Source organism: Pteropus medius, unplaced genomic scaffold (assembly GCF_902729225.1).
Source record: "Pteropus medius unplaced genomic scaffold, Ma_sr-lr_union100, whole genome shotgun sequence".
Taxonomy (NCBI): domain Eukaryota; kingdom Metazoa; phylum Chordata; class Mammalia; order Chiroptera; family Pteropodidae; genus Pteropus; species Pteropus medius.
Genome location: NW_024349799.1, coordinates 5,378,392 through 5,403,909, shown reverse-complemented (window position 1 = coordinate 5,403,909; position 25,518 = coordinate 5,378,392). Strand labels below are relative to the sequence as shown.

At 35.8% G+C, this 25,518-nt stretch overlaps 2 protein-coding genes, 1 long non-coding RNA gene and 1 other non-coding gene across 11 annotated transcripts in view; 1 reads left to right on the top strand and 3 right to left on the bottom strand.

Annotated features, from left to right (window-relative positions):
- The window catches only part of VMP1 (vacuole membrane protein 1), a 106,023-nt gene extending 91,241 nt beyond the window's left edge, over positions 1 to 14,782 (bottom strand). For 2 of the 8 annotated variants that reach the window (XM_039885811.1, XM_039885812.1), the window contains exons 1-2: positions 14,646 to 14,769; positions 269 to 371 (exon numbers count right to left, since the gene is read on the bottom strand). The gene's annotated coding sequence lies outside the window, so the exon portion shown is untranslated. Of the gene's footprint in view, positions 1 to 268; positions 372 to 14,645 lie in introns of all 8 variants that reach the window. The other 6 variants (XM_039885817.1, XM_039885816.1, XM_039885814.1 and 3 more) reach the window with 5 other exon arrangements.
- A 71-nt stretch (positions 14,783 to 14,853) lies between these two features.
- PTRH2 (peptidyl-tRNA hydrolase 2) lies at positions 14,854 to 23,769 on the top strand. Its single transcript, XM_039885823.1, has 2 exons — positions 14,854 to 15,020; positions 23,148 to 23,769. Exon 2 carries the CDS (start codon positions 23,148 to 23,150, stop codon positions 23,685 to 23,687), a length of 540 nt encoding a protein of 179 aa, XP_039741757.1. The 5' UTR covers positions 14,854 to 15,020; the 3' UTR covers positions 23,688 to 23,769.
- LOC120621336 (5S ribosomal RNA) lies at positions 17,370 to 17,488 on the bottom strand. Its single transcript, XR_005658113.1, has one exon. It is a non-coding gene; the product is annotated as a 5S ribosomal RNA (ribosomal RNA).
- Positions 22,385 to 25,481, bottom strand: LOC120620831 (uncharacterized). Its single transcript, XR_005657994.1, has 2 exons — positions 25,428 to 25,481; positions 22,385 to 23,832 (listed from the first exon to the last, which is right to left on the bottom strand). It is a non-coding gene; the product is annotated as an uncharacterized LOC120620831 (long non-coding RNA).
- Between the last annotated feature and the right edge of the window lie 37 nt (positions 25,482 to 25,518).

The window sequence follows — 25,518 nt, the reverse complement described above, 5'->3', positions numbered from 1 at the left end:
TCTCAAAGCAACACAAAACATTTAAGGATGAAATGAAAATAGTAACTCCCTCAGTAATATAAGTTACTGGAGCAAGTAAGATCAGTGAAGCCATTGATTCTAATTTTCTTAGCCACTGTGTTCCAAAATAAAATAAACACACTTCCTCTTAAGAAAATAACCTACCCAAATGATTCTACTTTCTCATAAAAATATTACATTGGCTTTCTCAATAAAACACTTTTTTTTTCATAAAGGCATACAAAGACAACCAATTTGAATATCATACCTTCAGTAACCTTTCTTGCTTTAACAAAGTGTGTGTCCTTAACTGGATTATTTAGTACATTCAGTCACAGACTACTCCAAAATAGCTGTAGATTTCTCTAAAACTATAAAGAAAATGCAATTTATTCTTGGAAACTTAATAAATAATCTAAGTGAACAGTAATATATCAGTGAAGCTTTGATACAGCTTTCCACTTGTGCAAGGGTATAAAGCCAAAGATAATTCAAACACCGGGCACAATATCAGTGACTAACAGATCATCTGACTCTGATAGACAAACAGTATCTATCACATGGTTGTGACAGTTTAAGAATATGTTCTCTGAAAATTCATTATTTGAATGAAAATATATGAAAAAAATTCTTTGAATCTTTTTGAACTGTCTAAGTCTTAGGGATTTAGACAAATTAAAACTCCAAGTTAGGATGTAATTTAAAAACATTCAAAATCTCAATGATAATGGGTTAGCAGGTTATGAGGGTATATAGTTCTAGCCTAAAATGTCCCTCAACTTAATTTAATTAAGTGTAAAATATATTCAACTCCTTACAGTCTTCTAACTTGAAAAAGGCCACTGCTCCAGATCTAATTTTTAATTAGATAAAATTTTAAGTAAAAATCCAAATTTTAAAAAAGATACAACTTGGAGACATTTTAGGAACTGCCTTTCTGAGAGTCTGATAGGTTTGGGAAGGTTTCTTCATCTCTCACTTTCAATATGTAAAATATCATTTTATATTCCTTTGTGTAAAAACATGTTTTACTTTCATGGGGAAAATGAGTAACTTGTAAAATTACAGGTTGAAAAGTGCCATTTCTCATTTTCTCTCAATATACTTCTAAATAGTCAGTTATTCATAACAAATGCAATCCTAGAAAAACATTTTCACCACAAAGATGGGGGACTAAAGTCAAGAATTAAGATAATAAAAAGAGTAACAGTCTAGAGTTGGGAGATTTAGCTAACTATGAGACCTTGGGAATGTCACTTCGCATCCCTGATTCTCTGCTCATTCAATTATCACGTACATGGAGTAAATGTCTAAGAATTCTATCCAGCCCAAGGCCAGGGTTTTGGATTTATTTAATAACTACTACTTCTATATAGTGATTTATAATTTACACATAGATTAGCTAACATGATGCTAAGAACCCTTTGTAGGGAAGTTGTTTTAATCCTTGCCTTCTACAAATGAGAAACTGAGGGCTCAAAGAGCCCCAAATAGCAATTCAGGAGCATATAACTGGCAAACTGAGAATTTGACCTCGCTTTTCTAAGACCAAATTCAAGGTTTCTTCTACTACACAAAACAGTCTGATAAGAGTATTTTCAATTCTCACTGGAGAATTCTGGAGTCATAGAAAAAAAGTGACGAAAAAATAATCTCAAAGATTTAGCTTGTTCCTAGTATTTACAAATATTCCCCATTACTAGAATTAAGAGAACACTCATTTCTATTGAGTCTCACTATTTAACATGGCCGTCATGAAAATCAGATAACTTCACCTATGCCTATTTTGGTCATTTCTTTGTGAGTTATTACTGTTTGTGTATTTCTCTAACAAAATTTCAAATTCAGACTGCTTAACAGACCTACTCATTTTATTGCCCCTAAATACCTGGGGACTATAAACTGGCCTATACAAGTCATCGATAATAAGTTAAATTACAGAACATTTTCAAATGACAACGGTATATGCTTCAGATTATTTATATCAAAATGAACAACTGATCCAGATAATCCTACAATTAATGATCTGTGAAACAGAATTTTAATTATCCACTGTTAGGAAAAATACTAGAATATGCTACATGTTTTCCATCTATGAAAATGGTAGGAATGTTGCCACTCCACCCATTAAGATGGATAACTGGAGAGAACTACTGGTATTTTGGTCATTCAACATTTACTGAAACCAGAATTACCTACAGCACTTTTTACATTATTGAATTTTCATTCTTTGCCCACTTTAAAAGATATTCTGGGTTTCATTTTCTCTTAAATATTAAAGAGCATCTCAATAATAATCATTAGGAATCTTCATTTCTATCTTAATTAGAACCTACTGAGTAGATAAATTATGGTGTAATTATTAGTACCAACAAATTCCTAGAATCCAAACAGCTTCACGATAGGGTTCTATAAAATAATAAACTAAAATAGTGTACTTGAAAACATAAATTAAACTTTTTAGTAACATTTATTATGTGAAGTCAGGTACATGTACTAGGAACTTTGAGAGACCCATCCTTGTCATAAAAATTAGATCCTAGATTGGATATATTCTTTGAGACATCATTGGTCTCAAAGGAGAGAGGGAGTCTCCAAGGTCCCCTTCTGTCCCTCCAAAAAATAAGCAAAGTGTATAACAGACCCAGAGAGACTGGATGGCCCAAAACCTAGGGTAGTTGTGAGGCATGATGGGAACAGAGGGAACCTGAGCAGGAGAAAGGAACTAATAGGAGCAATCAGAAATTGGGAGGGCCAAAGCTACCCTGAGACAAGATCCCTGTAACAACATCCCTGTAGGAAGACTAACTTTGGAGGTAAGAGGCTGAATTTATGGCTTTCTCTCTGGGTTAAAATCCATATGCAGAATATGCCACTCTAAAAACGCCACTTTGGCTATGTTAAATTAAAGGCACTTGAGAAACGGCAGGTACAAGGACACTCTGACTCTCCTTTTTCTTCCTGAAAGCAGAAAATAAACTCCCATGTGAAAGGTATTCTCCCTGTACCAGGAGGAAGGAAGACATTCTCATCACCAGAGACAAGGAATTTGGGGCCAACAAATCTGTATAAACAAACCTTGTTATTTTCTTCATCATTTACTACACCTATCCCAAACCTCTTTGTGTTGTCGATTCTTCACAAATTTATTATTTGTTAAAAGGTATAAAAGCTTCATGCTCTGGTCACTTCTTTGGGTCTTCATTCTCTTGTAAAGGGTCCAATTTAAATGTAAAAAATTTGGTAAAACTGGTATGCTTTTCTTCTGTTAATCTGTCTTATAACAGTTTAATTCTCGGGCCTAGCCAGAGACCCAAAGAGCACAGAGAATATTTCCTCCCCTACACCCACACGGGCCCTGATGTAGTCCCATGTCAGCAGTGCCTTTCTAGCTCTAAGCAAAAGTAGAAGCAAATCCTCTTCATAAGTTAGGTCTACTGGACTTCCATAGAATAAGATCAATCAATAAATTCATGAAGGCAGCAGAAAGCAAGCCATTCTGGGTATAAGACCCCCCTCCCCACGACACACACCTAATCTCCTACCCCTTCAGGACAAGAACAGATATCAGATTCAGGTGCAGAATAAATATTTTATGAAACAGCTATGTATAAAATGTTTACAGAACAAACAACACAATAACAAAGATGAGCACACAATAAAAAATATCACAACTAAATAGATTTGAAGGAAAGAAAATGGAACATCTAGAAATAAAAAATATAACTTGAAATTAGAAGACAATGGATGGATTAAATAGCAGAGTGGACACAGAGGAAGTGAACTGAATGAGCTATCAAGGGAATTAAGAATGTAGTAGAGATAAAATGTACAATATAACTGAAAAAGAGACACAGACAATAGAATGAGAAGGTCTACCATTTGTTTCATGGGAATCCAGAATAGAAAGAACAGATGAAATGTAAATTCAAAAGGATAAAGGCCTAAAATTTCCAGAATTAGAAAGATGAAGGCTTAATTTTTCTAGAAATGAGTCAGTCAATCTAAGAAGTACAATGTACGCCAAGCAGAACAAAAATAAATAAATAAATAAACCCTATTCAGAAACACTATAATCAAACTACGGAACACTAAAGCAAAAAGATCTTGATCTTAAAAGCAGTTCAAAAGACAGATTGCTAACAATGGAAGAACAGTTAGAAAGAAAGCAGAATTCTCAATAGCAACAATGAAAACCAAAAGACAATGGAATAATATTAGAGGTTTTTTTGTTTGTTTTTTTGGTGAGGCAACCCTTGGTTGACCTCACAGATTGCAAGGATCTTGTCAGCTTACAATCCCTTATTTTTTATTTTATTTTATTCTTTTTATTTTTTACGCCTACAGCACTAGGTGTTTCTAGGTGGTCTCCCATCCAAGCCCAACCCTGCTTAGCTTCCGAGATCAGAGGGGATCCAGCTTGTTCAGGGTGGTGTGGCCGTAGACTATTATTAGAGTTTTGAGATAAAATAGCTGGTTTAGAATCGTGTGTCCAACAAATAAAGACATTAACAGTAAGCAATAAATGAGGAGTTTACCACCAAATCTAAATGCTGAAAAAGAAATTTCTAAAGACAACTCCTTAAGAAAGCAGTGATCCCCCCAAATTGGCTGAGATATAAGAAATGCATAAAATAAATGGTAAATGTAAAGGTAAATGAAAATAAATATTGTATAAAATAATAAGAGTGTCTAAGTCGTGACAATAATTTTAAAAAGAGATGAAATTTGGACAATAGTATATAAATCAGCTAAGAGATTAGAGCTAGTGCTTTAAAGTTGGGGCACATCAAAATAGTACTTGATAGAAACAAGTCCAAATATGTCAATAATCAAAATAAACATAATCAAATTAAACTCATTACTTTAAAAACAGATTGCAAATTGCATTTCTGAAAAACCCATGCTTTCTTATAGAAAGGATGAAAATAAGATAATAGACAAGCATCATTATTAGAGACAAAGAATAGTGATAAAAGGTTTAACTCACAAGGCAGATTTTAACAATTCTAAATTTGAATGCACCTAACAGAATATAGCACCAAAAATTACATATAAAAACTGATGAAAATACACAGAGAAATGGAAAAATACAACATTATATTGGGGGATTTAAAAACAACTGTCAATTACTGGAAAGACAGAAGATTTTAACAATACAATTGAGAAATAAAATGTAGGGAGGGATATGTATAAGATTTAGCATCTGACAATTAGAAAACACAATTTTTTCATAAGCCACTTTATCATGATTAAGGCAAGGAAACAAGTATCAACAAATTCCAAAGATTGGGCATCGCAGACCACACTCTTTGATAACCCAGAAATCAAGTCAAACTTGTACATACTTAGAATGAAATGCACAGAGAAATGCAAATAACTCATGGGTCAAAATAAGTGAAAACTGAAAAATGCTTGGAATTACTAGAACTAATAAGTGAATTTAGCAAGGTCACAAGATAAAAGGTCAAAACCAATACTCTTTCTTTAAATACTTGAAATAAACAATTAAAGGTTATTTTTTAAAACTTCATTTACAGTAACATTTGAAAACATGAAATACTTAAAGTTTAACACAATACATAAAAGACCTATTCTAAAAAGATATGAAAAGAAGTTACAAAAGACCAAAATAAATGGGAAAATATACCATGTTCATCATTTGGAAGATTCAATATTGTTATTAGGCCAATTTCCCTCAAATTGATATATAGGTTTAATGAAATCTCAATCAAAACTCAAGGCCTTTTAAAAAAATCAAAAGTGACAAGTGGATTCAAATTTATACAGAAATGCAAAAAACTCAGAACAGCTAAAAAAATTTGGATAAAGAACAAAGTTGAAAGACTTGTACTGATTGATTCCAAGACTTACCATTAGGCTATAGTAATCATGACAGTGTGGATTGGCAAAGAATAGAGAATACAGAAACAGATCCACCACACACAGGGTAGGTTAATTTTCAACAAAGATATAATTCAATAATAAAAGGAAAATCTTTTCAAAAAATGGTACTAGAATGAACATTCTTATGAAAAAATGAGTATCGACCCTTATCTCTCAACATATGCAACAACTGATTTGAAAGAGATTATAGATATAAATTTAAGAACTAGAACTATAAAGCTTCTAGGAAAAAAAAAACAGAAGGGAATTTTTACAATCCTGGGAGTAGACAAATACTTCCTAAGGCTTAAAAAACATAAACCATAAAAGAAAAAATTGATAAAATGGACTTTGTCAAGTTTTAAAACTTTTGCTCTTTGAAATATATTGTTAAAAAACCAAAAAGGTAAGCCACAAAATGAGAGAAAATACTTGTAATACAAGTATCTGACAAAGTTCTTTTCTTTTTTTTTTTTACCAAGTCCTTGATCCATAGTCTCATCCCTCATACCTCCTTCCCCCTCCCTTCTGTTCTTCTCCCCTCCCCTCCTCTCTTCTCCTCTTCTCTATATAAGTTATGGTATAAATAATGAATGTGTGGTATACAGGTATAGAGACAAACTGACCAAGAAACAGAAAAGAGGGCCTCTCAAAATTCTTGTATGTTTGGAACTCTATACAACAGAGAATCAAGATAGAACAGTGGGGAAAGGAGATTATTCAAATTGGTTATCCATATAAGAAAAGAATATTTGGATCCCTACTTTGAACTATGGAAAAAATTCAGTTCCAAATGGAGTAAAGACTTAGAAGTCAAAAAGCAAACCTTTTAGAAGAAAACAAATATCCTTTGGTCTTGGGTAGGGAAAGATTTCTTAAGACACACAAAAGATCTATGCATAAAGGAAAAGACTAATAAATTTGGATAACACTGAAATTAAAACAAATTCATTACAATACATCTTAGGTGAAAAGATAAATGAGAGAAACACATAACTAAAAAGGAATAGCGAGCAGATTATATAAAGAATTTAAAATAGTAAAAAAAAAATAAAAAACTAACTCCACAAAGCTAAAATAGGCAAAAGACATGAAAAGGTATTTCATAACAGAGAAAACATATACGGCCAATACCGAAGATATCTACTTGACCTCACTGACAATCAAAAAATATAAATCAAGATCACAACGAGATAACCATTTATATCTATTATCTTTTGCTGTGTAACAACTTAGCTACAAAACTTAATGACTTAAAATATCATTTGATATTTCTCATGATTCTGTGAATTAGGTTGGGCAGTTCTGGTCTGGGCTAGCTTGGCTCTTCAGCTAGGCAGGTCTCAGGGGAATGCCTTAACTTTGCTCCACATGGTCTATCCTGCCCGAGTAGGTTAGCCTGGGCTTTTTTCACATGGGCTCATGGTTCCAAAAACCAGTGAGAGAAGACAGGTCCCAACATGCAAGGCTTTTCAGGCCTATGTAGACAGAGCTGACTCCATTTTGAAACTAATCCACCATTTTGACAACACCCGCCCCCCACTCTGGAGCAGAGAGCCCTTCAAATTACCTGTATCTTAATCAGCTCTGGTGGCAGAACCTCTGGGCACCTGGCAGTCCTCCGCCCTTTAGATTAAATATACATTCCTTTCCCAGCATGTAGACTCACTGCTTTTACTATAAAACACAAGAGTCTGGGCACTAGGAGGCATGCAGGATATCCATGTCATCTTGCCATCACCCAAGACAGTCTGTCTGGTATGTAAGTTCCCTAAATAAACTCTTAATGTAATAATGAAGTTATTAGCCTCTTTCACCAGTGTCTCAGGTGGAGAAATTTTACATAATAAAGTCTCTGTTTGTGTCAAACTTGTTAATGTCTCCTTGGCCAAAGCAAGTTACATAGCCAAGGAAAGAGTTCAAAGAGGGTAGAGTAACAGATGCTAGAAATAAAATCATATTGCAAAGGGGTATGCATACAATGATGACAAGAATCTGTGATGATTTTGCAATCCAGTATTCAATTTTACAATCTACCACACCATTCTTTATATGCATTCCTTTGACAAAAATTAGGAAGGATAACACTAGCAAACTCTGGGAAATGACTTGTAAAGCTGAATATTGGCATACCCTTGCTAGCAATTACATATACCTAGGTATACAGCCAAAAGAACCTCCTGCACATGTAAAGAGGTGATATGTACAATAATATTTTTAGCAAGACTAGTCTTAATAGCAAAAGCTACAACAACTCAAATGTCCACTGTCAGAACAGTTAAATAAATCGGGGTACAGTTATATGATAAAATATTATACAGTAGGGAAAATGAATTTTCCATTTACTCATTTAACAAATACTTACTGAGTACATTCTATGTGTCAGGCATAGTTTGAGATTCTAGAAACGCAGCAGTGAACAGATAAAAATTCAAACATGTATCAGATAGTGATGATAAGTGCTACAGTGAAAAAAAATTTGGTATGTGTGCATACGTATGTGTTTGTGTATAATTTTTAACAGAATGGATAAAGAAGCTTTCTCTAAGATAATCTGACATTAAAGATCCAAGAAAAAATATGAGGAAGAACACTGCAGGGAAAGAGAAAGATAAATACTAAGTCTTGGAGGCAGAGTCTGCCTGACATATTTCACTTACTAATAGTTGTTAAGGTTACTGATAAATTCAAATATTTAAATTTCTAAAAATCATAGTTTTGTAGATACAGAGATCCTAGTGATTTCTCTATGATTATTTAATATAAATTAAATTCCTCTGCCCATAGAAGCAGTACTAAAATTTCCTATAAACATCTCTTAAGAACTTTAAAGGAGCAGGAGAACCTCGTATATTCTCTTGATTAAATACTTTTTGCAATGTGACGATCTGAAAGTTTCTGGAAGGAACCAGACTCAACAATGAGGGAAGTGGCTAGTCAGATCAACCAATTCAACTTGATTGGACTTTATTTTGTTCTCTTCTAGACCACAGAGCAGCATTTGACAGAGCTGACCATTTACTGAAAGATTATGAATAAGTAAAAACTTTCATGATTTAAAATATATATGCAAAAAAAAAGTGAAAAATCTTGCTTCCCCTCTGTCCCTCATCAGTCTAGTACCCTCCCTGCCGGATGTAACCATTTTCATTAGTTTTGTATACTTCGATCATTCTTTCTTCAAATATTCACTAATCTCCTTTGCTAACTCTCTCTTTTTCCTGATCTAGGTCCTCTCCTCCTTCCTGTCTCCCCAGTAGCTTATCTGGTTCAAGAGTTTGAAATACAAGCCTGAATTTGTATTTCTGGTCTTGACCTCTAGATGTGTACTCCTAGCACCACTTGCATATCCCTAAGCATCTCAAATTTAACATGTCCTTTCCCCGCATCCCCATCCCTCTTCTTATAACAAACCTGGTGCTCCCTAATCCTTTCCTCTCCCAGTACTAAATCCGAGAGCAGCCATCTTTGACTCTTCTCATTTCCTTACTCCTCACATGTAATGCAGGACTCAGTTCTATTCCAAATTTATTTAGTATCCATCCACTCACTGCTCTCCATTTTTTTGCCACCACTCTAGTCTAGGCCATTTTCCTCTCACTTGGACTACTTACTACAATGGACTCCACTTCTGTTCTTGCCCCCTCAATTCATCCTTCACATATAAGCAAGAGTACACTTTATGTAAATCATATTACCTCCCACTTGAAATTGTAGAATGACTTCCTACTGCACTCAAAATCAAATCCAAACTCATTTCCATGGCCTGCAAAGTTCTACATAACCTGGACCATAAGTATGTTTCCTATCTCATCTCATATCACTATATTACAGGTGTACCGTGTTAGAGACTCAAACGGGCACATATCCATATTAACTCTCCCTCAGACCCGTTTATTTCCTTTATAACACTTATTACGCATGTTTATTCTTTCGTTTTTCTATTTATTTTTTTCTCTATCAGGCTTCCAACTAAAATATCTGTTTGTCTTTGTTTGCCACTGTTTACCCCAGAAACTGGTAAAAGGTCTAGGACACTTAAAAAGGTATTTGTTCACTGATAGATGAATAACAGATATAGCAATAGATACATTGCAAAATGATCTTCCCAAAACTTACTTCCCAAGAAAGTAAGTGCTAGTAGACATCACTAAACATTAAATTCCCCGATTTCAATTCTCAAATTCTGTGTTACGGCTTACACAGATAAGCCATAACGCAGTTCTTTTTGGCTGGTCAAATAATCAAAATGACAAGAGACAGACTGACAGGAGAAAATCAAATTTAATTTCATACATATGGGAACCCCACATACATTAGTGAGTCAGAGACCCTGTGAGCGGTTCAGAGGAAGAAAAGGAAAATGAGGTATATATGACATTCTGAGTTTAGGATGAGGTAAGGTACCTTGGCTTCAGAATGTTATTGCAGGATGATAAGAAGAGCAGATGTTCCGGAATTTGTAGCTTGCCCTGACACATAGATAGGTCAAAAGAGGTTATTTCTGATAATCTCCTATTATGGGCAAGGTAGTTAAGTGGAGAGGGGGCGACAGAAGTTTCTCTTGAGCCTGCAGGGTCTCAGTTACCTTTAGCTCAAAATAATCTGCATATCACAAAGGCACATCTTGCGGTGACTCATTCTGAACTCCTATAATGTAAACTATTAATAATATTACAGAAAGGTTGAGAAAACGACCTACTCAGAATGACTCATTTCATTGAGAATCCCACATGTAAACTAGTCACAAAATGAAATTGTGTATGTAAATACATTTATTCACTGAAACTTCATTAATAATCGACAAATAATAATCGAGTAAGCAGCCATATAAAGATATGCTTTCAAAAGAGTGTTGGGAAAGAATTATTAGCAACTGCTTATAGTAGTCTACATGATGAATACAATGATGATGATAATAATCATGGTTAACTATAAGCCAGGCACTATTTTAAATGCTTTACTTAAATCTATTCATTTAACACTAACAATAAAGATACTGACTTCACTGTTAAAGAGAAAATTGAGAGAGCAAAAGGGTTAAGCAGCCCAAGGGTAGCACAGTAGAGCTGGAATTTGAACCCAGGCAATCTAGCTTCATAACCCTGGCTCTTATCACTATCTACTCAGTCTTTCAGAAAAAAATCTATAAAGACCAAGGTTGTTATTATTATTAAAGAACTTCAAGAAAAAGAGAAAACATCACAATGAACTACTGAAAAAAATGTATTTTTGGAACACTACTGATGAATTCCTTAGCAATTACAGTTAGACCAGCTGGGACAGGATTACTCAATAGGTTGCACTTGCTTAATTTAAAAATGTCTTAAGTTTTAAGTATCATCTTTTGTCTGACACGGTAAAGTATCACCTGTTCAAATTTCTAAAATCTTCAAGGAGCATAATATTTTTAAATGAGCTTTACATAGCATTTACATAATACATAATATCAGGTCAGCAAACTCTATACAAAGTTGCTTTCCTAAACAAAATAGGGAGTTTCTTGGAGAACAAAGTCTTTAAAAGTTTACTCCCAAAATATCTGCAAGTCTTTGTGAAAGATTAACTAACACAACAAACAAGTTATCACTTAAATTCATCCAGTTTGTTTCAAGAGGTTAGGCAGGATTCTCTAATCTGCAGTTTATTTCCATGAGAGAGAGAGAGACAGACAGACAGACAGACAGACAGACAGACAGACACACACACACACACACACACACCCACCAACAAGAAGAACTTGGGCAAATCAGCAGGAATAAGTAACTGACACTATAATCTCCAAGAAAGAGGAGAGACTAAATAGGTTTTATGAAGTCAATAGAAGCAAAAGAGTTCCCAACAAGACAAAGAATTGACTCTTCTATAGTGGCTATTTGGCCAGAGTGAAATAGAGAAATGACTCTATAGATTAAGAGATAATTAACATAACAGAGTATTAAAATTACAGCTTGGGGAAATTTTTTTAGCAGGAGCAAATAAATTAATACAGCTTCCTCCTACTCATTAGCAACAACATTCACTCAGCAGAGACATGTGTTACAAAGATCCTCTTTTCCATTTGCCAGAAAGAAGATACCTCTATATCTGATAGTAATGAAGCATAAACTGAGAATAACTTCTGAAGAATAGAACTAATTTTCTTTTCTTTCCCTGTTACATTTCACTGCAAATCTTGCCAAACACAGTATTTTTGTTTTCATAGAATATACGAGACTAAGTCAGCTAAAAATGGGGGGAAATGTACATACACATTTGGATCCTTTTAATACATAAGAGAAACCATCTTCATGTAAACCAGGAAATATTACCAAACCAGATAAGGATGCTGGAGACAACCTTAGCAGAACAGAAAGAACACTTGGGATCTCATTTCCAGTTCAGGTTCTGGCACTACCTAAGCCATATGACCCTAGGCAAGCCAATTACTAATTGTTTCTAGGCCTCTTTCTCCTGTTAAATGAGAAAAATCTAACTATATGTTCACAGAGGTTGCTTCTAATTCTAAATATTACATTTGGTAGGTTTCAGTGAGGTGATAAAGTTTCTCACTTAATATAAGTAAGGCTACTTCTAATCTTTAGTTAACTATATATAAGCACCAAAAACTTCAGCTTCCTCTGCATTTATTTGGAAATTCTTAATTGACAATACATGATGACCAAAAAAAGATCAGACTTAAACTCCCCAAAGCAAAACTATACTCATTTTCCACACACCTACTTATTAAACGAGGTGATAAACTCAACGGATTACAGTACTGAACTATTCCTGGCTAACTTTTTTTCTGTTAAAATGTCGGGCAAAGATCATCTCAGAAAAATGTGTGATATTCTCAGAAAAATACCACAATATAAAACATCAAATTTTGAAATGATGCAAAGTAACAGTATTCCGCACTGATATATGTCCAGCTTTCAGAGTAAATTGACAGTACTGCCATATTTTCATTTATATAGAGATTTCACATTTATTATCTCAATTATTGTGACAAGCCTATGAAATAGAGTGAGCCATACTTTTATGAACACAATCCAGACCAGCTCTGAAAGTCAGGTAACCTGCCAACCTTCACTCAATAAGTGTTGGAGCCCAAACTTCAATCCAGGTCTTAAAGTTTGATGATCTTTTGCAATCTTAAAAAGTGGTAATTCAAGCCAAGGCAGGAAGAAGTTGAAAGAATGAGAAAATTTGGATAATCAGTCCCTGTATAAATGAATTAAACAAAAAGAATATAAAATGTAAGATCAGGTTTGACAGTTAATAAACCAATTTACCAGATGTTAAAACTAATGATAACATCTAATTTATATAATTACATTTCTCAAAAATGTTGTCACCTTGTTTCATGCAAGTGTGAAAAACTTTTCTAAAATAAAAATAAGAACAATATATAAACTAAACAACAAACTGATTAAACTAGCTATAGGTAAACTGCTAAAAGGCATTAAACCATTTATGAAGTAGTTCAGAAACCTGGTTATTCTTGGATGTGAGTCACAGAAAATAAAATGTATTAATCAAGTAGGATATATCCCTCAGAGGAAAAGAAAATGCTTCAGTGTTTTAATATAGGCAAAGAAGTAAAAATAAAAGTAAAAGTAAAAAGTAAAAGTAAAAATAAAAGTAAAAAAAAAAGACTACTGTAGAGTCATTTCACATGTCTGTAAATTGGCCACATGTCTGGGTACTACCATCCCTCTTCCAAAAGTCAATAAAAACATAATCTAGAATGCATAAAATTTGCTTAGTAATAAGATTCTTACTACTGTCACCATTTATGCTAAGAATATACAATAAAATCAGAACTAATGATAATACAATAAATAGGTAGTAGCAGTCGGTACATTAAATTCTCTATCACTACAACATTCTCCAAAAGATTAGTGCAATCTATCTACAAAATTTCTGACAAGCCTCAAATGAGAATTGAAAGACATTAAAATTAAGAAAAAGGAGCTATGTTGCCAAGATAGGTAAACAGTGTTACAACCTGCATATTCTGAGATTTTTCTATGGATTTGCAGAAAAACAAAAAACATTATAAAACCTACTGGGGATCCTAAGTAATCTTAGCAGTGTGACACAGGGCCACATATGGCTTCTTAGAATTTTAGAGATTAAGCCGACCATCATGTTTTGTTGCAAATACCTCCGCTGTAATGAATCGGAGGTGTCAGAGATTGGAAAAGCCAGAGAATGTTATTGAAAGTAGTTGAAGATACGTGAAAGTCTTCTGCAAGAGATCTGCGGAGCAAAAGCCCCATTCCCTTGGCCACCAACGCTTTAGATGGCATTTGCACGCCTGAATTTTGTTTAGAAGTGGAAACATTTAGTGTCACGCGCTAGTGGTTGGGGAGGGCAAGAACCCAAACTGACACACATACGGAAAAACAGCTTGGTCATCAGCAGGGAAGATCTCCATTTATTCTAAGGTCCTAGACACTCTGAGAGGAAGAGGAGATGGGTAGTCTACAGAAGCTTAGAATGGCTTCCAAATCCGCGGCGCTGAAGCAAAAGGTCAGGAGTCCAGTGTACGGGTTTAATGTACCAGTGGCCAACCATAGGGAAGTGTCCCAAATAACCTGGCTACCGTCAGACTGAGACATCTAGAGTCAGCAACACCCTAAAACACTGCTTGGAGTCGAAATCACTGTGTCCCAGAACTGCACGGTCTAAGTTGGAGAGCTCCGGAAGAAGCCAAGCTCTGAGGATACTCTCAGGCTTTCGTCCTCGATTCTCCGCGCTCGTTTACTTACCGCTCTGACACGGGCTTCCCCGGATCTCAGGATCCTGGAAGAAGCTCCTGACCGACTCTCACACCCGCCGCTGGGCTCCGACCAACCGGAACTCGTTCGCGTCACTTCCGGTCCGTGCCCGGCCCCCTTCCCCGGAGACCGCCTCCAAAACAGAAACGTTCCCACCTCCTTTAGACAACCTCGGCTGATCGTCGCAGGATTTCGGTTCGGGACCCGTGGGTGGAGCGATAGGAAGAATGACTGGTCTCTTCGCAGTTCTTGATCCGGAACTTATTGTCAAGGAACCCCGGAAGAGGTAAATCGAGCGATAAAAGCGTGTTCGCTACTCAAAAGTGAAGAACCGAAAGACGCGAGCGAGACGGATTGGTGCTCTAGGTAGGTCGGCCCCTCACACGGTCAAGGAGCGGGATGTCTTTCTCCATCTTCTCTCTGGTTGGACTGTTTCTTCCCTTCTCATTCTGTAACAACCCCCCCCTCCCCACTTCATCTTCTCTTTCTGTCTTCCTCCCAGTGGCTGCTGGAGCCACCGTACCTGTTCTGCTCGTCGTCCTTTCCAAGAAGGGACCAAGATGCTGGGGAGGGGGAGGACTCAGAATTTTTAGTTCCCAGGCAAAGCCTCCATTCAGGCAGCATCGGTATACCCGCTCTGAATGTGAGAAAATAACGAACTGACCTCACCTTCTGCTGAGTGTTGAATACACAACGTGTCGAGTTGTTGAATCCTACGAGGAAAGAAAAGATTTCTAAGAATATAATCGAAAATTTGGTTCCCCTGTGTCACACAGACCTAATACCTAGAAAAGTTTAATTCTTTAATATTGTACCCCAGGCACTGTACTAGACGCCGAGAATATGATCTGCAGTAGTTATGTGTTACAGCAGCGCTGGAGAATAAGTAATTAAGACTCGGGGGTGGTAAAGACTACAGAGACAAATGTCATTTGAACTACGCCTTTATGGGTGAAGAGGTTGTTTTTGTTTGGAGAAACAAGTGGAGAAAAACAAAAAATAATTTCAGAGAAAGATTGCTGCTTAAAAGGACCTAGTAATTTGGTGTGGCAGGATAATACAATGTGTAGCGGGAGAGTAGGTTAGAAGGATAAAGTAGGTTGTAACTAAATGGTGTAGTGCTGTAAATTCGCGCGGAGGGGTTTGTTCTATTCTTTAGGCTTTTATCCAGTGATTTTTGAGCAGGGAAATTACAGAATCAGATTTGTATTTTAGAAGTATAATGGCAGATGGACTAGGATGAACTAGGGCAAGAGTGAAGGAAATGTGAAAAATTAGTGAGAGTGAAGTTAATTTTGGAGGCTTTGGCCAAGAGATAATTAGCACACTCAGAGTAGAAATGATTTAAGACAGATAAATGCAACAAGTATTTGTGACTAGATGTAGTAGGACAGAAGAGGAAAAGTCCAAGGTTACTCAGAAATCACAAATACAGAAAAAGGAAGTTTGAGAGGAAAAGGAAGATAACTGAGTTCAGTTTAGGACACAGTTTAGAGTACTTCATAGGCATCTAAGTGGTGAAATCTAGCAGAAGCTGGAAATTCAAGTTTGGAGCCCAAGAGTCTAGGAATTCTCAGCATACGATGATTTGGGAATGAGTGGCATTGTTCATCTGTCTGACAAACTATTGTCTTTCTCCTCCTGCTAGCATGTCAACTCCATGAAGAGTGGGACTTAGTTTTGTTTAGTGCTCTATCTCCAGGGTCCAGAACAGTGCCTGGTGCACAATAGGTGCTCGATAAATATTAATTGAATGGAAAGGGAATATATTAACCAGCACCGTCCAATACAACTAGCTGTATGATAGGGTGACTGCTAGCCACTTTTAAGCTGTTGAGCAATTGAGCACTTAAAATGACACAAAGTGCAACTGAAGATGTGAATTTTTAGTTTTAATTAAAGTTTAAATAACTACATTTGGCTAATGGTTACTATATTGAACAATGTAGGTATAGACTAAATAGAAAACCAAATGTGTAAGCTCATAATACACACATCAGGGAAAAACAGAGGACATAGAACCAGAGAAGGAAACTGGAAAAAAGCTATTCAGAAAGGTAGGATGGTAATGGTGTGAAAATTGGGTTAAAGAATTAATTCAAGGGAGGAAAATTTTAAAGTTATCAATGAATGGTATAGAAAATTAAGATGAGGCTTAAAAAGAGGTAATTATCAAGTGTCTGATTCCTTAGCAATTTTGGTTGAGTCAGGGAAAGAAGCAAGTAATTGAAGATGTTCAGGGGTAAATAGAAGAACAAAAGTTAGGCAGTGGTTTAAGGTCAAAGAGGAAAAGATTTTTTAGGTTGGAAAGGCCAAAGGCGGTAGCCAATGGAGTGAGATTAATGGATGGGACATGGTTCAGAAGATAATGGGATCAAAAGCATTGGTGAAAGGGGTTTAGTCTGACAGAAATTAGAAGGCACCAAGCGGAAGGTTTTATAGGACATGTTTGTTTTGCAGTGTCTTCATTGCCCAGTATTATCTGTGAGACTAAGAATAGTTACTTTTACCTTAATTTCAAGCACTGGGTATTTCAGTATGTTTATAGTAGATATGCAGAAAAGGGGATAGGCCGAGACACCTTTTAGTGGAGTTAGATGAGAATTTAATCAGGTTGATAGACGATTAGAACATCCTAAGGAAAAAAAGATGTTATTAATTTTAACATTTTATTTATTTTTATTATTTTATTTTTTATTTAATTTATTTTTTTAGCGCCTACAGCGCCTGGTATTCCTAGATGGTCTCCCATCCAAGTACTAACCAGGCCCAACCCTGCTTAGCTTCAGAGATCAGACAAGATCAGGCACATTCAGGGTGGCATGGCCGTAGACTAATTTTAACATTTTAAAATTAGAAACCTTGTGGGATATGGGAAAGACGCGATAAACTTGGTAATTTCTGGAACTTTTTCTACTTTCTGTTTTCACTGACTCTTATTGGTGTATCTTTTTAGATAAAGTTGAGATGAGAAGCTTTCTATCATGACTTAGATTCAGTATGTTTTATATGCTCTTATGTTACTGTGGATAAGCAGCTTCTCTGATTCTTATTTTTCTTATCTTTAAAATGAGGCTAATAATACTTTCCTTTTATTTTCATAGCAACAGTAATGGAAGTAAAGGGTTTATCATGTTATCCAACAAATAATTGGTTCTCTATATGTAGTTTCCTTCTCTAGATAGTGCCTGAATGTGATGTATGGGATATTTGGTTACTTTGCAACCTAGAAATTGGTGCAGAGAATCCTTATTGTAGACATAGTAGATAGTATACTATTTAATATAATTGAATATTTTTATTTGGAGTTTGGTTATTAGATAATCAGAGAAGTTCTGCTGGTACATAAGCATCATGTAGTCACTAAATGATAGATACATTATTAGATAATGTGGGTTCTAATAATTTTTTTTTGTTCTGGCTGCAAAGGCATGTAGAGCCATAAAGTCCTATTTCTGTACAGCCCTGTCACCATATTAAGCACACCAATTAAAGAGGACTGAAACTAGGTGCTAACAACTTACCATATGTGACTTTTACCTCTGGCCATTCCATGTCACTCTCCTTTGAACCCTAAATATTTGTTTCCTCATGATTCTATTTTTGCCCATTCTTCACACTGTATACTTTCCCCAGTAGCCTCATCTACTTTCATCACTTTAGGAACCTCAGTTATATGTCAAGGTCTCTTAAATCTGTATTCTCTTCTGATCTTTAAAATAATATACATATACCCTGTCTGAAAGCAGAGCATTCCTATGAAATCTTTTGTAAGCAGAAATGGCATATAGCAAAGAAGCAACTACCGTTAATTTAAATGGAAAATTTTTGAGCATTCCCAAAACCAAAAAATAACCTACCAAATCATATCAAATAACACAACAAACCTACAATAACACTTACATAGTAAAAGCAGTGTCGCTCTCACTGCTCCAGGTGCATGCTGTCTCCTGATGGCTCGCAGCAGCAAAACAAACACTGAATGCTGTTTTTGCCTTCTTTTTTTTTAAAGTGAAAGTCCCTTTCAGATTTCTTTTGAGTAATGAAAATCAGCACCAGTGTAGGTCTTTCACAAAAGTGAAGTGGCGTAACATAGATTTTCGGAAAGTGGGAGATATCTTTATCCTCCCCCTTTTTTTGTTGTTGGGCATCTCTAACCAGGATGTCTTTTGGGCAAACCAAATATAATATATCTAAAATTGATTTCAATTTATTTTACTTTCAGACCTACTGTTTTATTCATCAGTAAATAGTACCTCCATTTTCCATTTTTTCAAATTTAAATGTCATTTTAAACTTCTCTCTTTCTTTAATCACCAGACTTCCAGTGAGTCACCAAATGATATAGACGTGCCTGAGCCATTTCTTTCCTTTCTCATGGCCACTACTCTTGTCTAAGTGACCATCATTTCAACTAGACTATTGGGAAAGGAAAAATAGAAGTAATGTTAAAAACACGAGCTCTGGAATCCAGCTACCATTTACTAGCTGTGTGAACTTGGGCGAGCTACTTATGTTCTCTGTACTTCGATTTCCACATATGAAAAATGGGGACAGTAAATATATATTTACCTTAAAGGACCGTTGGGAGCATTGGAGGAAACAATTCATGTAGACTGGCCAGTGCCTAATATATAGCAAAATACTTGGCAATTATTAACTATTACTATTATTTATTACATTATAGCAGCCTCCTAATTGATCCCCTGTATCTATTCTTGCCAACTTCTAATTCATTCTTTACACTGAAGCCTCAGGCAATCTTTCAGAAAACAAAAATTCTTTCCCTGCAGCAGCTTCCCATTGTCCTTAGGGTAAATTCCACACTGTTTAACATTGTTTATAAGGCCTATGATTTAGATCATGCCCTTTTTTCCCCTGGTTTATTCTCTGCTACTATTTCCCTCCATCTTTCAGCTTCTGGACTGCGTTCAGGTCATTTGACATACCATATATAGTCATCCTTTGCCACATTTTAAATGTCATTTTCTCAAGGAAGCCTTCCCTGACCTCCTAAACTGAGCTAAAAGCCCTTTATGTACTCCCCTAACACCTTTTTATAACATTTACCACCCCAGTAATTACTTGTCTCCTCTACTGGACTGTGAACAACTGGCAGTGGCCTGCATTGTTCGTCACTGTATTCTCAACCTAACAAGATATGTGCTTGGCCCACAGGAAGCCAGCATACATTTGTTTCTTGAACGTTACTTCTCTTGGCCTCAATTTTCTCATTTTTAATATAGAAATAATGCTAACTTCTCACCGTTATATTAAATGACAGTATGTTTGAAGTATCACTGAAATAGTAATTGTATCATTGATTCAGTATCATTGTACTGTGAAATCAGTATCATTTGAGCTATTAAAATAAAGTGAAGGAAATTCAAAACTAGGATTGGGCCGCCTCTAAACCACTACTAGAATGTGAACTCAATGAGAGAAGAGACTTTTCTGTTTTGTGTACTCCGGTATCTCCTTGACCTAAGAGCAGGACCAATCAATGTTTGTAGAAGGAAGGAGGCCTAAAAGAATAGAGAAGGCTGTTGAGCTTTAGTGACACACTTCTGACTATACCCCAGATAACCATTTCTATAACTACACTGGATTTTGTATCACCGTGTAATATTCCATCTCTAAAACCTGGATAAAACCACCTATCCATTATAATGAAAGAAGAATGTGGGTGCAGCAGATAATTTTGTATGTTAATCTTTTGGCTTTTATTTGCTCCGGAAGTATAAAGTCATTTCTCCTTCTGTATTTATAACTATATTTGGGCTGCTAGGTACTACTGGAGAAAATCACAGCTGGTCAGTGTGGTACCATTGTAAAACATTATTAATCTCAACCACGTTTTCCACATTCCGTTGCAATCCTATTGTGTTTTACTGCAACTCATTTCAGTCTTCTTGTTGACTGCAGCTTGACTTTTGTACAGCCTCCCTCCCTCCAAATCCACAGGCTTACCTACATCTAAAACTGTCACACTGGGAAAGTTGCCTCTTTTTTCTAGAGGATATCCCTTCTTGAGGTCTGAAGGTCCCCTTCCTCCTACTGCTCTGTATTGTTAATTATTCTTTCTGTATCCTGAGCATCTACCTACCTTTCCTTGGGCTCTATTGACATTTAAATATACTCATCTTTACTTCTCTCCACGTCCCCTTATATCTATTGCTTCTTTCTGCTCTTTCACTTTGTCTCTATTTCTTGACCCAGCCTCAAATTAGCTTCTGCCTCCCACAACTACCCCATATTAGTTTTTTGCTAAAACTAATGAACAAAGTATGTGAGACAAAGTGCTATCGACTAGTCTTTCTTCTAGAAATATTTTCCTCACCACATAGTCCTGGTCTTCCTGCTTCTGTGTCTGGAAAAGTTGAGCATTGAAGGAGGTAACTCCAGAAAGGATTATGACTAGAAAATGCAATGCATTAACTATCAGTTGCAGAGGGTTTTTTTGGTAGGTATTTCAGAAAGTATCTGAATAGTAAAGGATTCTAAGGGACTCCAAGTAAGTGAAAATAGTTGCAGGTTTAAGAGCATTAAGCAGCAATTTCAGGGGAATTAGTTTTGTTCTGCGGAGGGCAAGGATTGAATTTGAGATTCCAAGTGTGGGGATACTAGGTTGTTTCATTTTTTTAATTAACTGCATCTTTTAGATCCAGCCTTTAAAAAGCAAGCTAAGTACAACAGTATAATGTCTTAAATTATACTTTTATAATTTGGAGACAAATTTATACAGTTTTTTACTTTTTTTCCCTTCAGACATTGAATGTAGTCCATTGTTCTTTAACAATTACTGAAGGTCTTTTGACCTGGTTTATCTCAATTATAGCCCTCCCAATAATTCTTTGAGATCTGGAGACAGGCGTGACTTAAGTGATCTATTGCAAAAGACTTTTTTCTGAATTAGAGATTTATTAAACACTGTAAAGCATAAAATAAATCATTTGTAATGAGTGAAAAACGGTGTAAGTACTTTAGGAGTTTGGCAGTTTCTCAAAAAGTTACAGTCACCACATGACCTAGCAATTTGATTCCTAGGTATATGCCCAAGAGAAATGAAAACATATGTCCACACAAAAACTTGTACTCATAGCAGCATTATTTATAATCACCAAAAGGTGAAAACCATCCAAATGTCCATCAACCGATGGATAAATAAAATGTGGTATACCCATCAATAAAAAATAATGAAGTAGTAATACAGGCTACAAAATGGATGAATCTTCAGACATTGTGCTAAATGATAGAAACCTGAAACAAAAGGCCACATGTTGTATGGTTTGATTTATGTAAATGTCCAGAATTGGTCAATCCATAAAGACAAAGTAGATTAGTGCTAATGACTGGGGGAGGGGGAAATGGGAAGCAACTACTAACGTGGATACAGAGGTTTCTTTCTGAGGTAATGAAAATGTTCTGGAATTAGATAGTGGTGATCGTTGTTATACAATCTTGTGGATATATTAAAAATCACTGAATTGTACAATCTAAAATTGTACACTCTAAAAAGGTAAATTTTATAGTTTGTGAATTATATCAAAGTTTAACATCCCCTTCCCCTATACTGTCTTCATATTAAAATTTGATACTATATAATCTACCATATAATTTCAAAAACATTTATGATGTCTTAATTGTAACCTAAACGAGAAAAGGAAATTTATGATAAAATGTATTTCTAGGACTTGTGCCTATTCATAGAATCACACGAATCCAGTAGCTTCAAATGTAGACTGATATTTTATTGGTGTCTCAAATACCATGAACAGCTTTACCGGGGTAAAAAGAATTTCTAAAATAATAAAGGATAAAGGAGGATCTTCCTTTGTTTTATATGATACACTTATGGTAAATTCAGTGTATATTAAAACTATGCAAAAATTACTTTGTATTTATACGTAAAATGAAGTTGAGTTCTAGTCTTAGGTATTAATGGTTTCTTGATTAATTCAACTAAAATAATGCTCCATGGGACAAATTCCTCACTTTGTAAGACAGCATTCCTTGCACAGGCCTAGTAAATGGAAGCAAAGTCCTTCACTCCAGGCCCATTATGATGACAACCAGGAACTCCTCTGAGGGACTGGTACCATCCCCTTTGAGATCTACTGCATTATAAATACACAAATAAGCACAGAAAATGGGGAGTTATTCTTGGTTTCTTTAGATCTTTTGGGCATCGTGGTAAAACAGAACATTTCCTTTCTCCACAGAAGTTAGACTGAGGAACAAAGCTTTGTTGTATCCAGAATCTCATATTGAAATTCAAAATGACCTAAACTGCTTCACCTATAATCTTGAATCTTTTCTAGTTCACAGAGAAGAAAATGGTACATGCATAAGATCCAAAATATATTTTTCTTTTTTTCTGGATGACCTCATATAGTTTTAAATGTTGCTGCTTATATACTGTTAAGGTGTTTTATCTAATAAGCCTGTAAATTTCACTGCTAGATGCTGATAACTTTTATCCTTTTCTTCAAGATGCTCTCCAAATCCTTGGTGATGGAATATTTGACTCATCCTGGTGTACTCAGCTTGGCTGCTGGAGTTGCTTGCGGCATGTGCCTGGGCTGGGGCCTCCGTGTACGTTTTGGGATGATCCCCAAAAGCTCAGTGAGTGAGAAAGAGAGAGAGACTGGAACTGAAGCAAGCATCTTAGGAGAGAGTGGGGAATACAAAATGATTCTTGTGGTTCGAAATGACTTAAAGATGGGAAAAGGGAAAGTGGCTGCCCAGTGTTCTCATGCTGCTGTTTCTGCCTACAAGAAAATTCAAAGGAGAAACCCTGAATTGCTCAAACAATGGGAATACTGTGGCCAACCCAAAGTGGTGGTGAAAGCCCCTGATGAAGAAACTCTGGTTGAATTATTGACCCATGCGAAAATGCTGGGACTGACTGTCAGTTTAATCCAAGATGCTGGACGTACTCAGATTGCACCAGGCTCTCAAACAGTCTTAGGAATTGGGCCAGGACCAGCAGACCTGGTTGACAAAGTCACTGGTCACCTTAAACTTTACTAAGTGGAATTTTGTATGATGATGGTTCCAGCGCCGCATTGAAACTGTCAAATTCTAACAATAAAAGCTGAATTTCTTCCCCTAATTTAAGTATTCTCAAGATGACAATCTGTTCCCCGTTCTTCTGCCATGTACTTGTTACAGTTATCTTGGGGTAAAAAAAAAGAAAAGTTGGTTAAGTGGTCCTGGTGGTTCAAGTGCTAAAATTTAAAATAAGAAATAGGTCACAACAAAATTAAATTACAAGGAGGAAAACAGCATTTCCTATGCATGGTTAGGCTCTGTACTCATAGTTCTTCCCCAAGACTATGTTGCTGTCCCCCTTGGAGGATCAGGGGTTCAAAGGTAGTCTTATTGGATGCACCTTTTAGATGACTGATAGCCTGCATTTTATTAATAGATCGTGGTATAGTTACACAACTGGTTTAGAATCTAACCTTCTGGGTTTTTTGTCTAAGTTGAGGTTTTATAGCATTGATATAACCCAGCTGTGCAGTGCTTCGTGTTCAGTTCCCTGACCCACACTAGCCAAAGGTTCTCAGCAGTGGTTCTATATCATAGCCTATAAAAGTCTTCCCCGACCCTTCCCTAACAATGAAGGCATTGAAATGTGAAGTGACTTGTATAGACCTTGAATGTGGTAATGGGCACACATAGGGATTTATGCAATTGTGAAGAGAATGTAGTGTCATTCCAACATCCACTGTTTACCTACAATTCAAGGAACTTAATCAGTTATTTTAGGAGACCTTTATTTCTCTTTCGATCTTTAACTTCGCATGACATAATTCCAGTAATTACCTGCTACTCAGAATAAAAATAAGTTCCCAGCTACCAAAGCTACATAGCTTCCTTTATTTTATTTTATTTTATTGCAATCTCTTGCAAAAAGCCATTTTTCCTGAAAGCCATTTTTTAGGGGGATCCTGACAGTATTTCTAAATTCACTATATCCCTAAAAACTATGATGATGCCAGGGATAATTTTGGTAACAGGCACATGCATATTAAGTGGCTCCAACTCTCCATGGTTAACTTCAACAGTAATTAGCATTAGTTAGCAGTTAACATCAACATAAGCAGCATGATAGCACAACTAAGGCTGAGCTGAGTGTGGAGAGAACACTAAAGACTACTGCAGTCAGTCTTAAAAGGTTCTAATATTTAGTCAGTTTTATACCATTTACACGAACATAAGACAGCACAGGAGAAATTTTAACTGTGAATGATGCCACAGTAGCAACTGTTTCTAAATAGAATGTTTATACTGCTAGATTCAAAAGTGATGCAACATCATGTAACTGAGTTGAAGAGAACTCAATCCTAAATGCATGCTTCTGGCTCCAGTAATTTCTGAGGTTTGCCTCAGAGACTAACGGTTCCAAGTTCAAAGAACAGTGCATTCCCAACAGGATGGCCTGCTGTGACTGATTCAAGGAATTGTAATAAGTCATAACATAACTACTAGGATGAATAGTATACAAATAGAATTTTTATACTATTCCGGAAATATGTTTTCTAGTTCACCTGTACTTAAAACTTATTTTTTAAGGTTCATAATCTTGTAGTTTTCAAAGTATGAGCAGAGCCCATGGGTTCTCTAAGACACTTTCAGGGGGTCAAAAACTATTTTCATAATACTAAGACATTATTTTTCTTTTCCACTGTGCTGGCATTTGCACTAATACAAAAGCAATGGTGGTTAAAACTGGCACCTTTCACAAATTTAGGCAAGAATACCTACCTGTACAAGTAGTCATTGTAGTTTTCACTGCCCTACACTCACAGTAAAAAAAAAAAAGAAAAAAAAAGAAAAAAAGTTTCACTCAATATTG

Excerpts from the sequence above, each read along its gene's own strand:
- PTRH2 (XM_039885823.1), top strand. The coding sequence starts at position 23,148 with ATGCTCTCCAAATCCTTGGTGATGGAATATTTGACTCATCCTGGTGTA.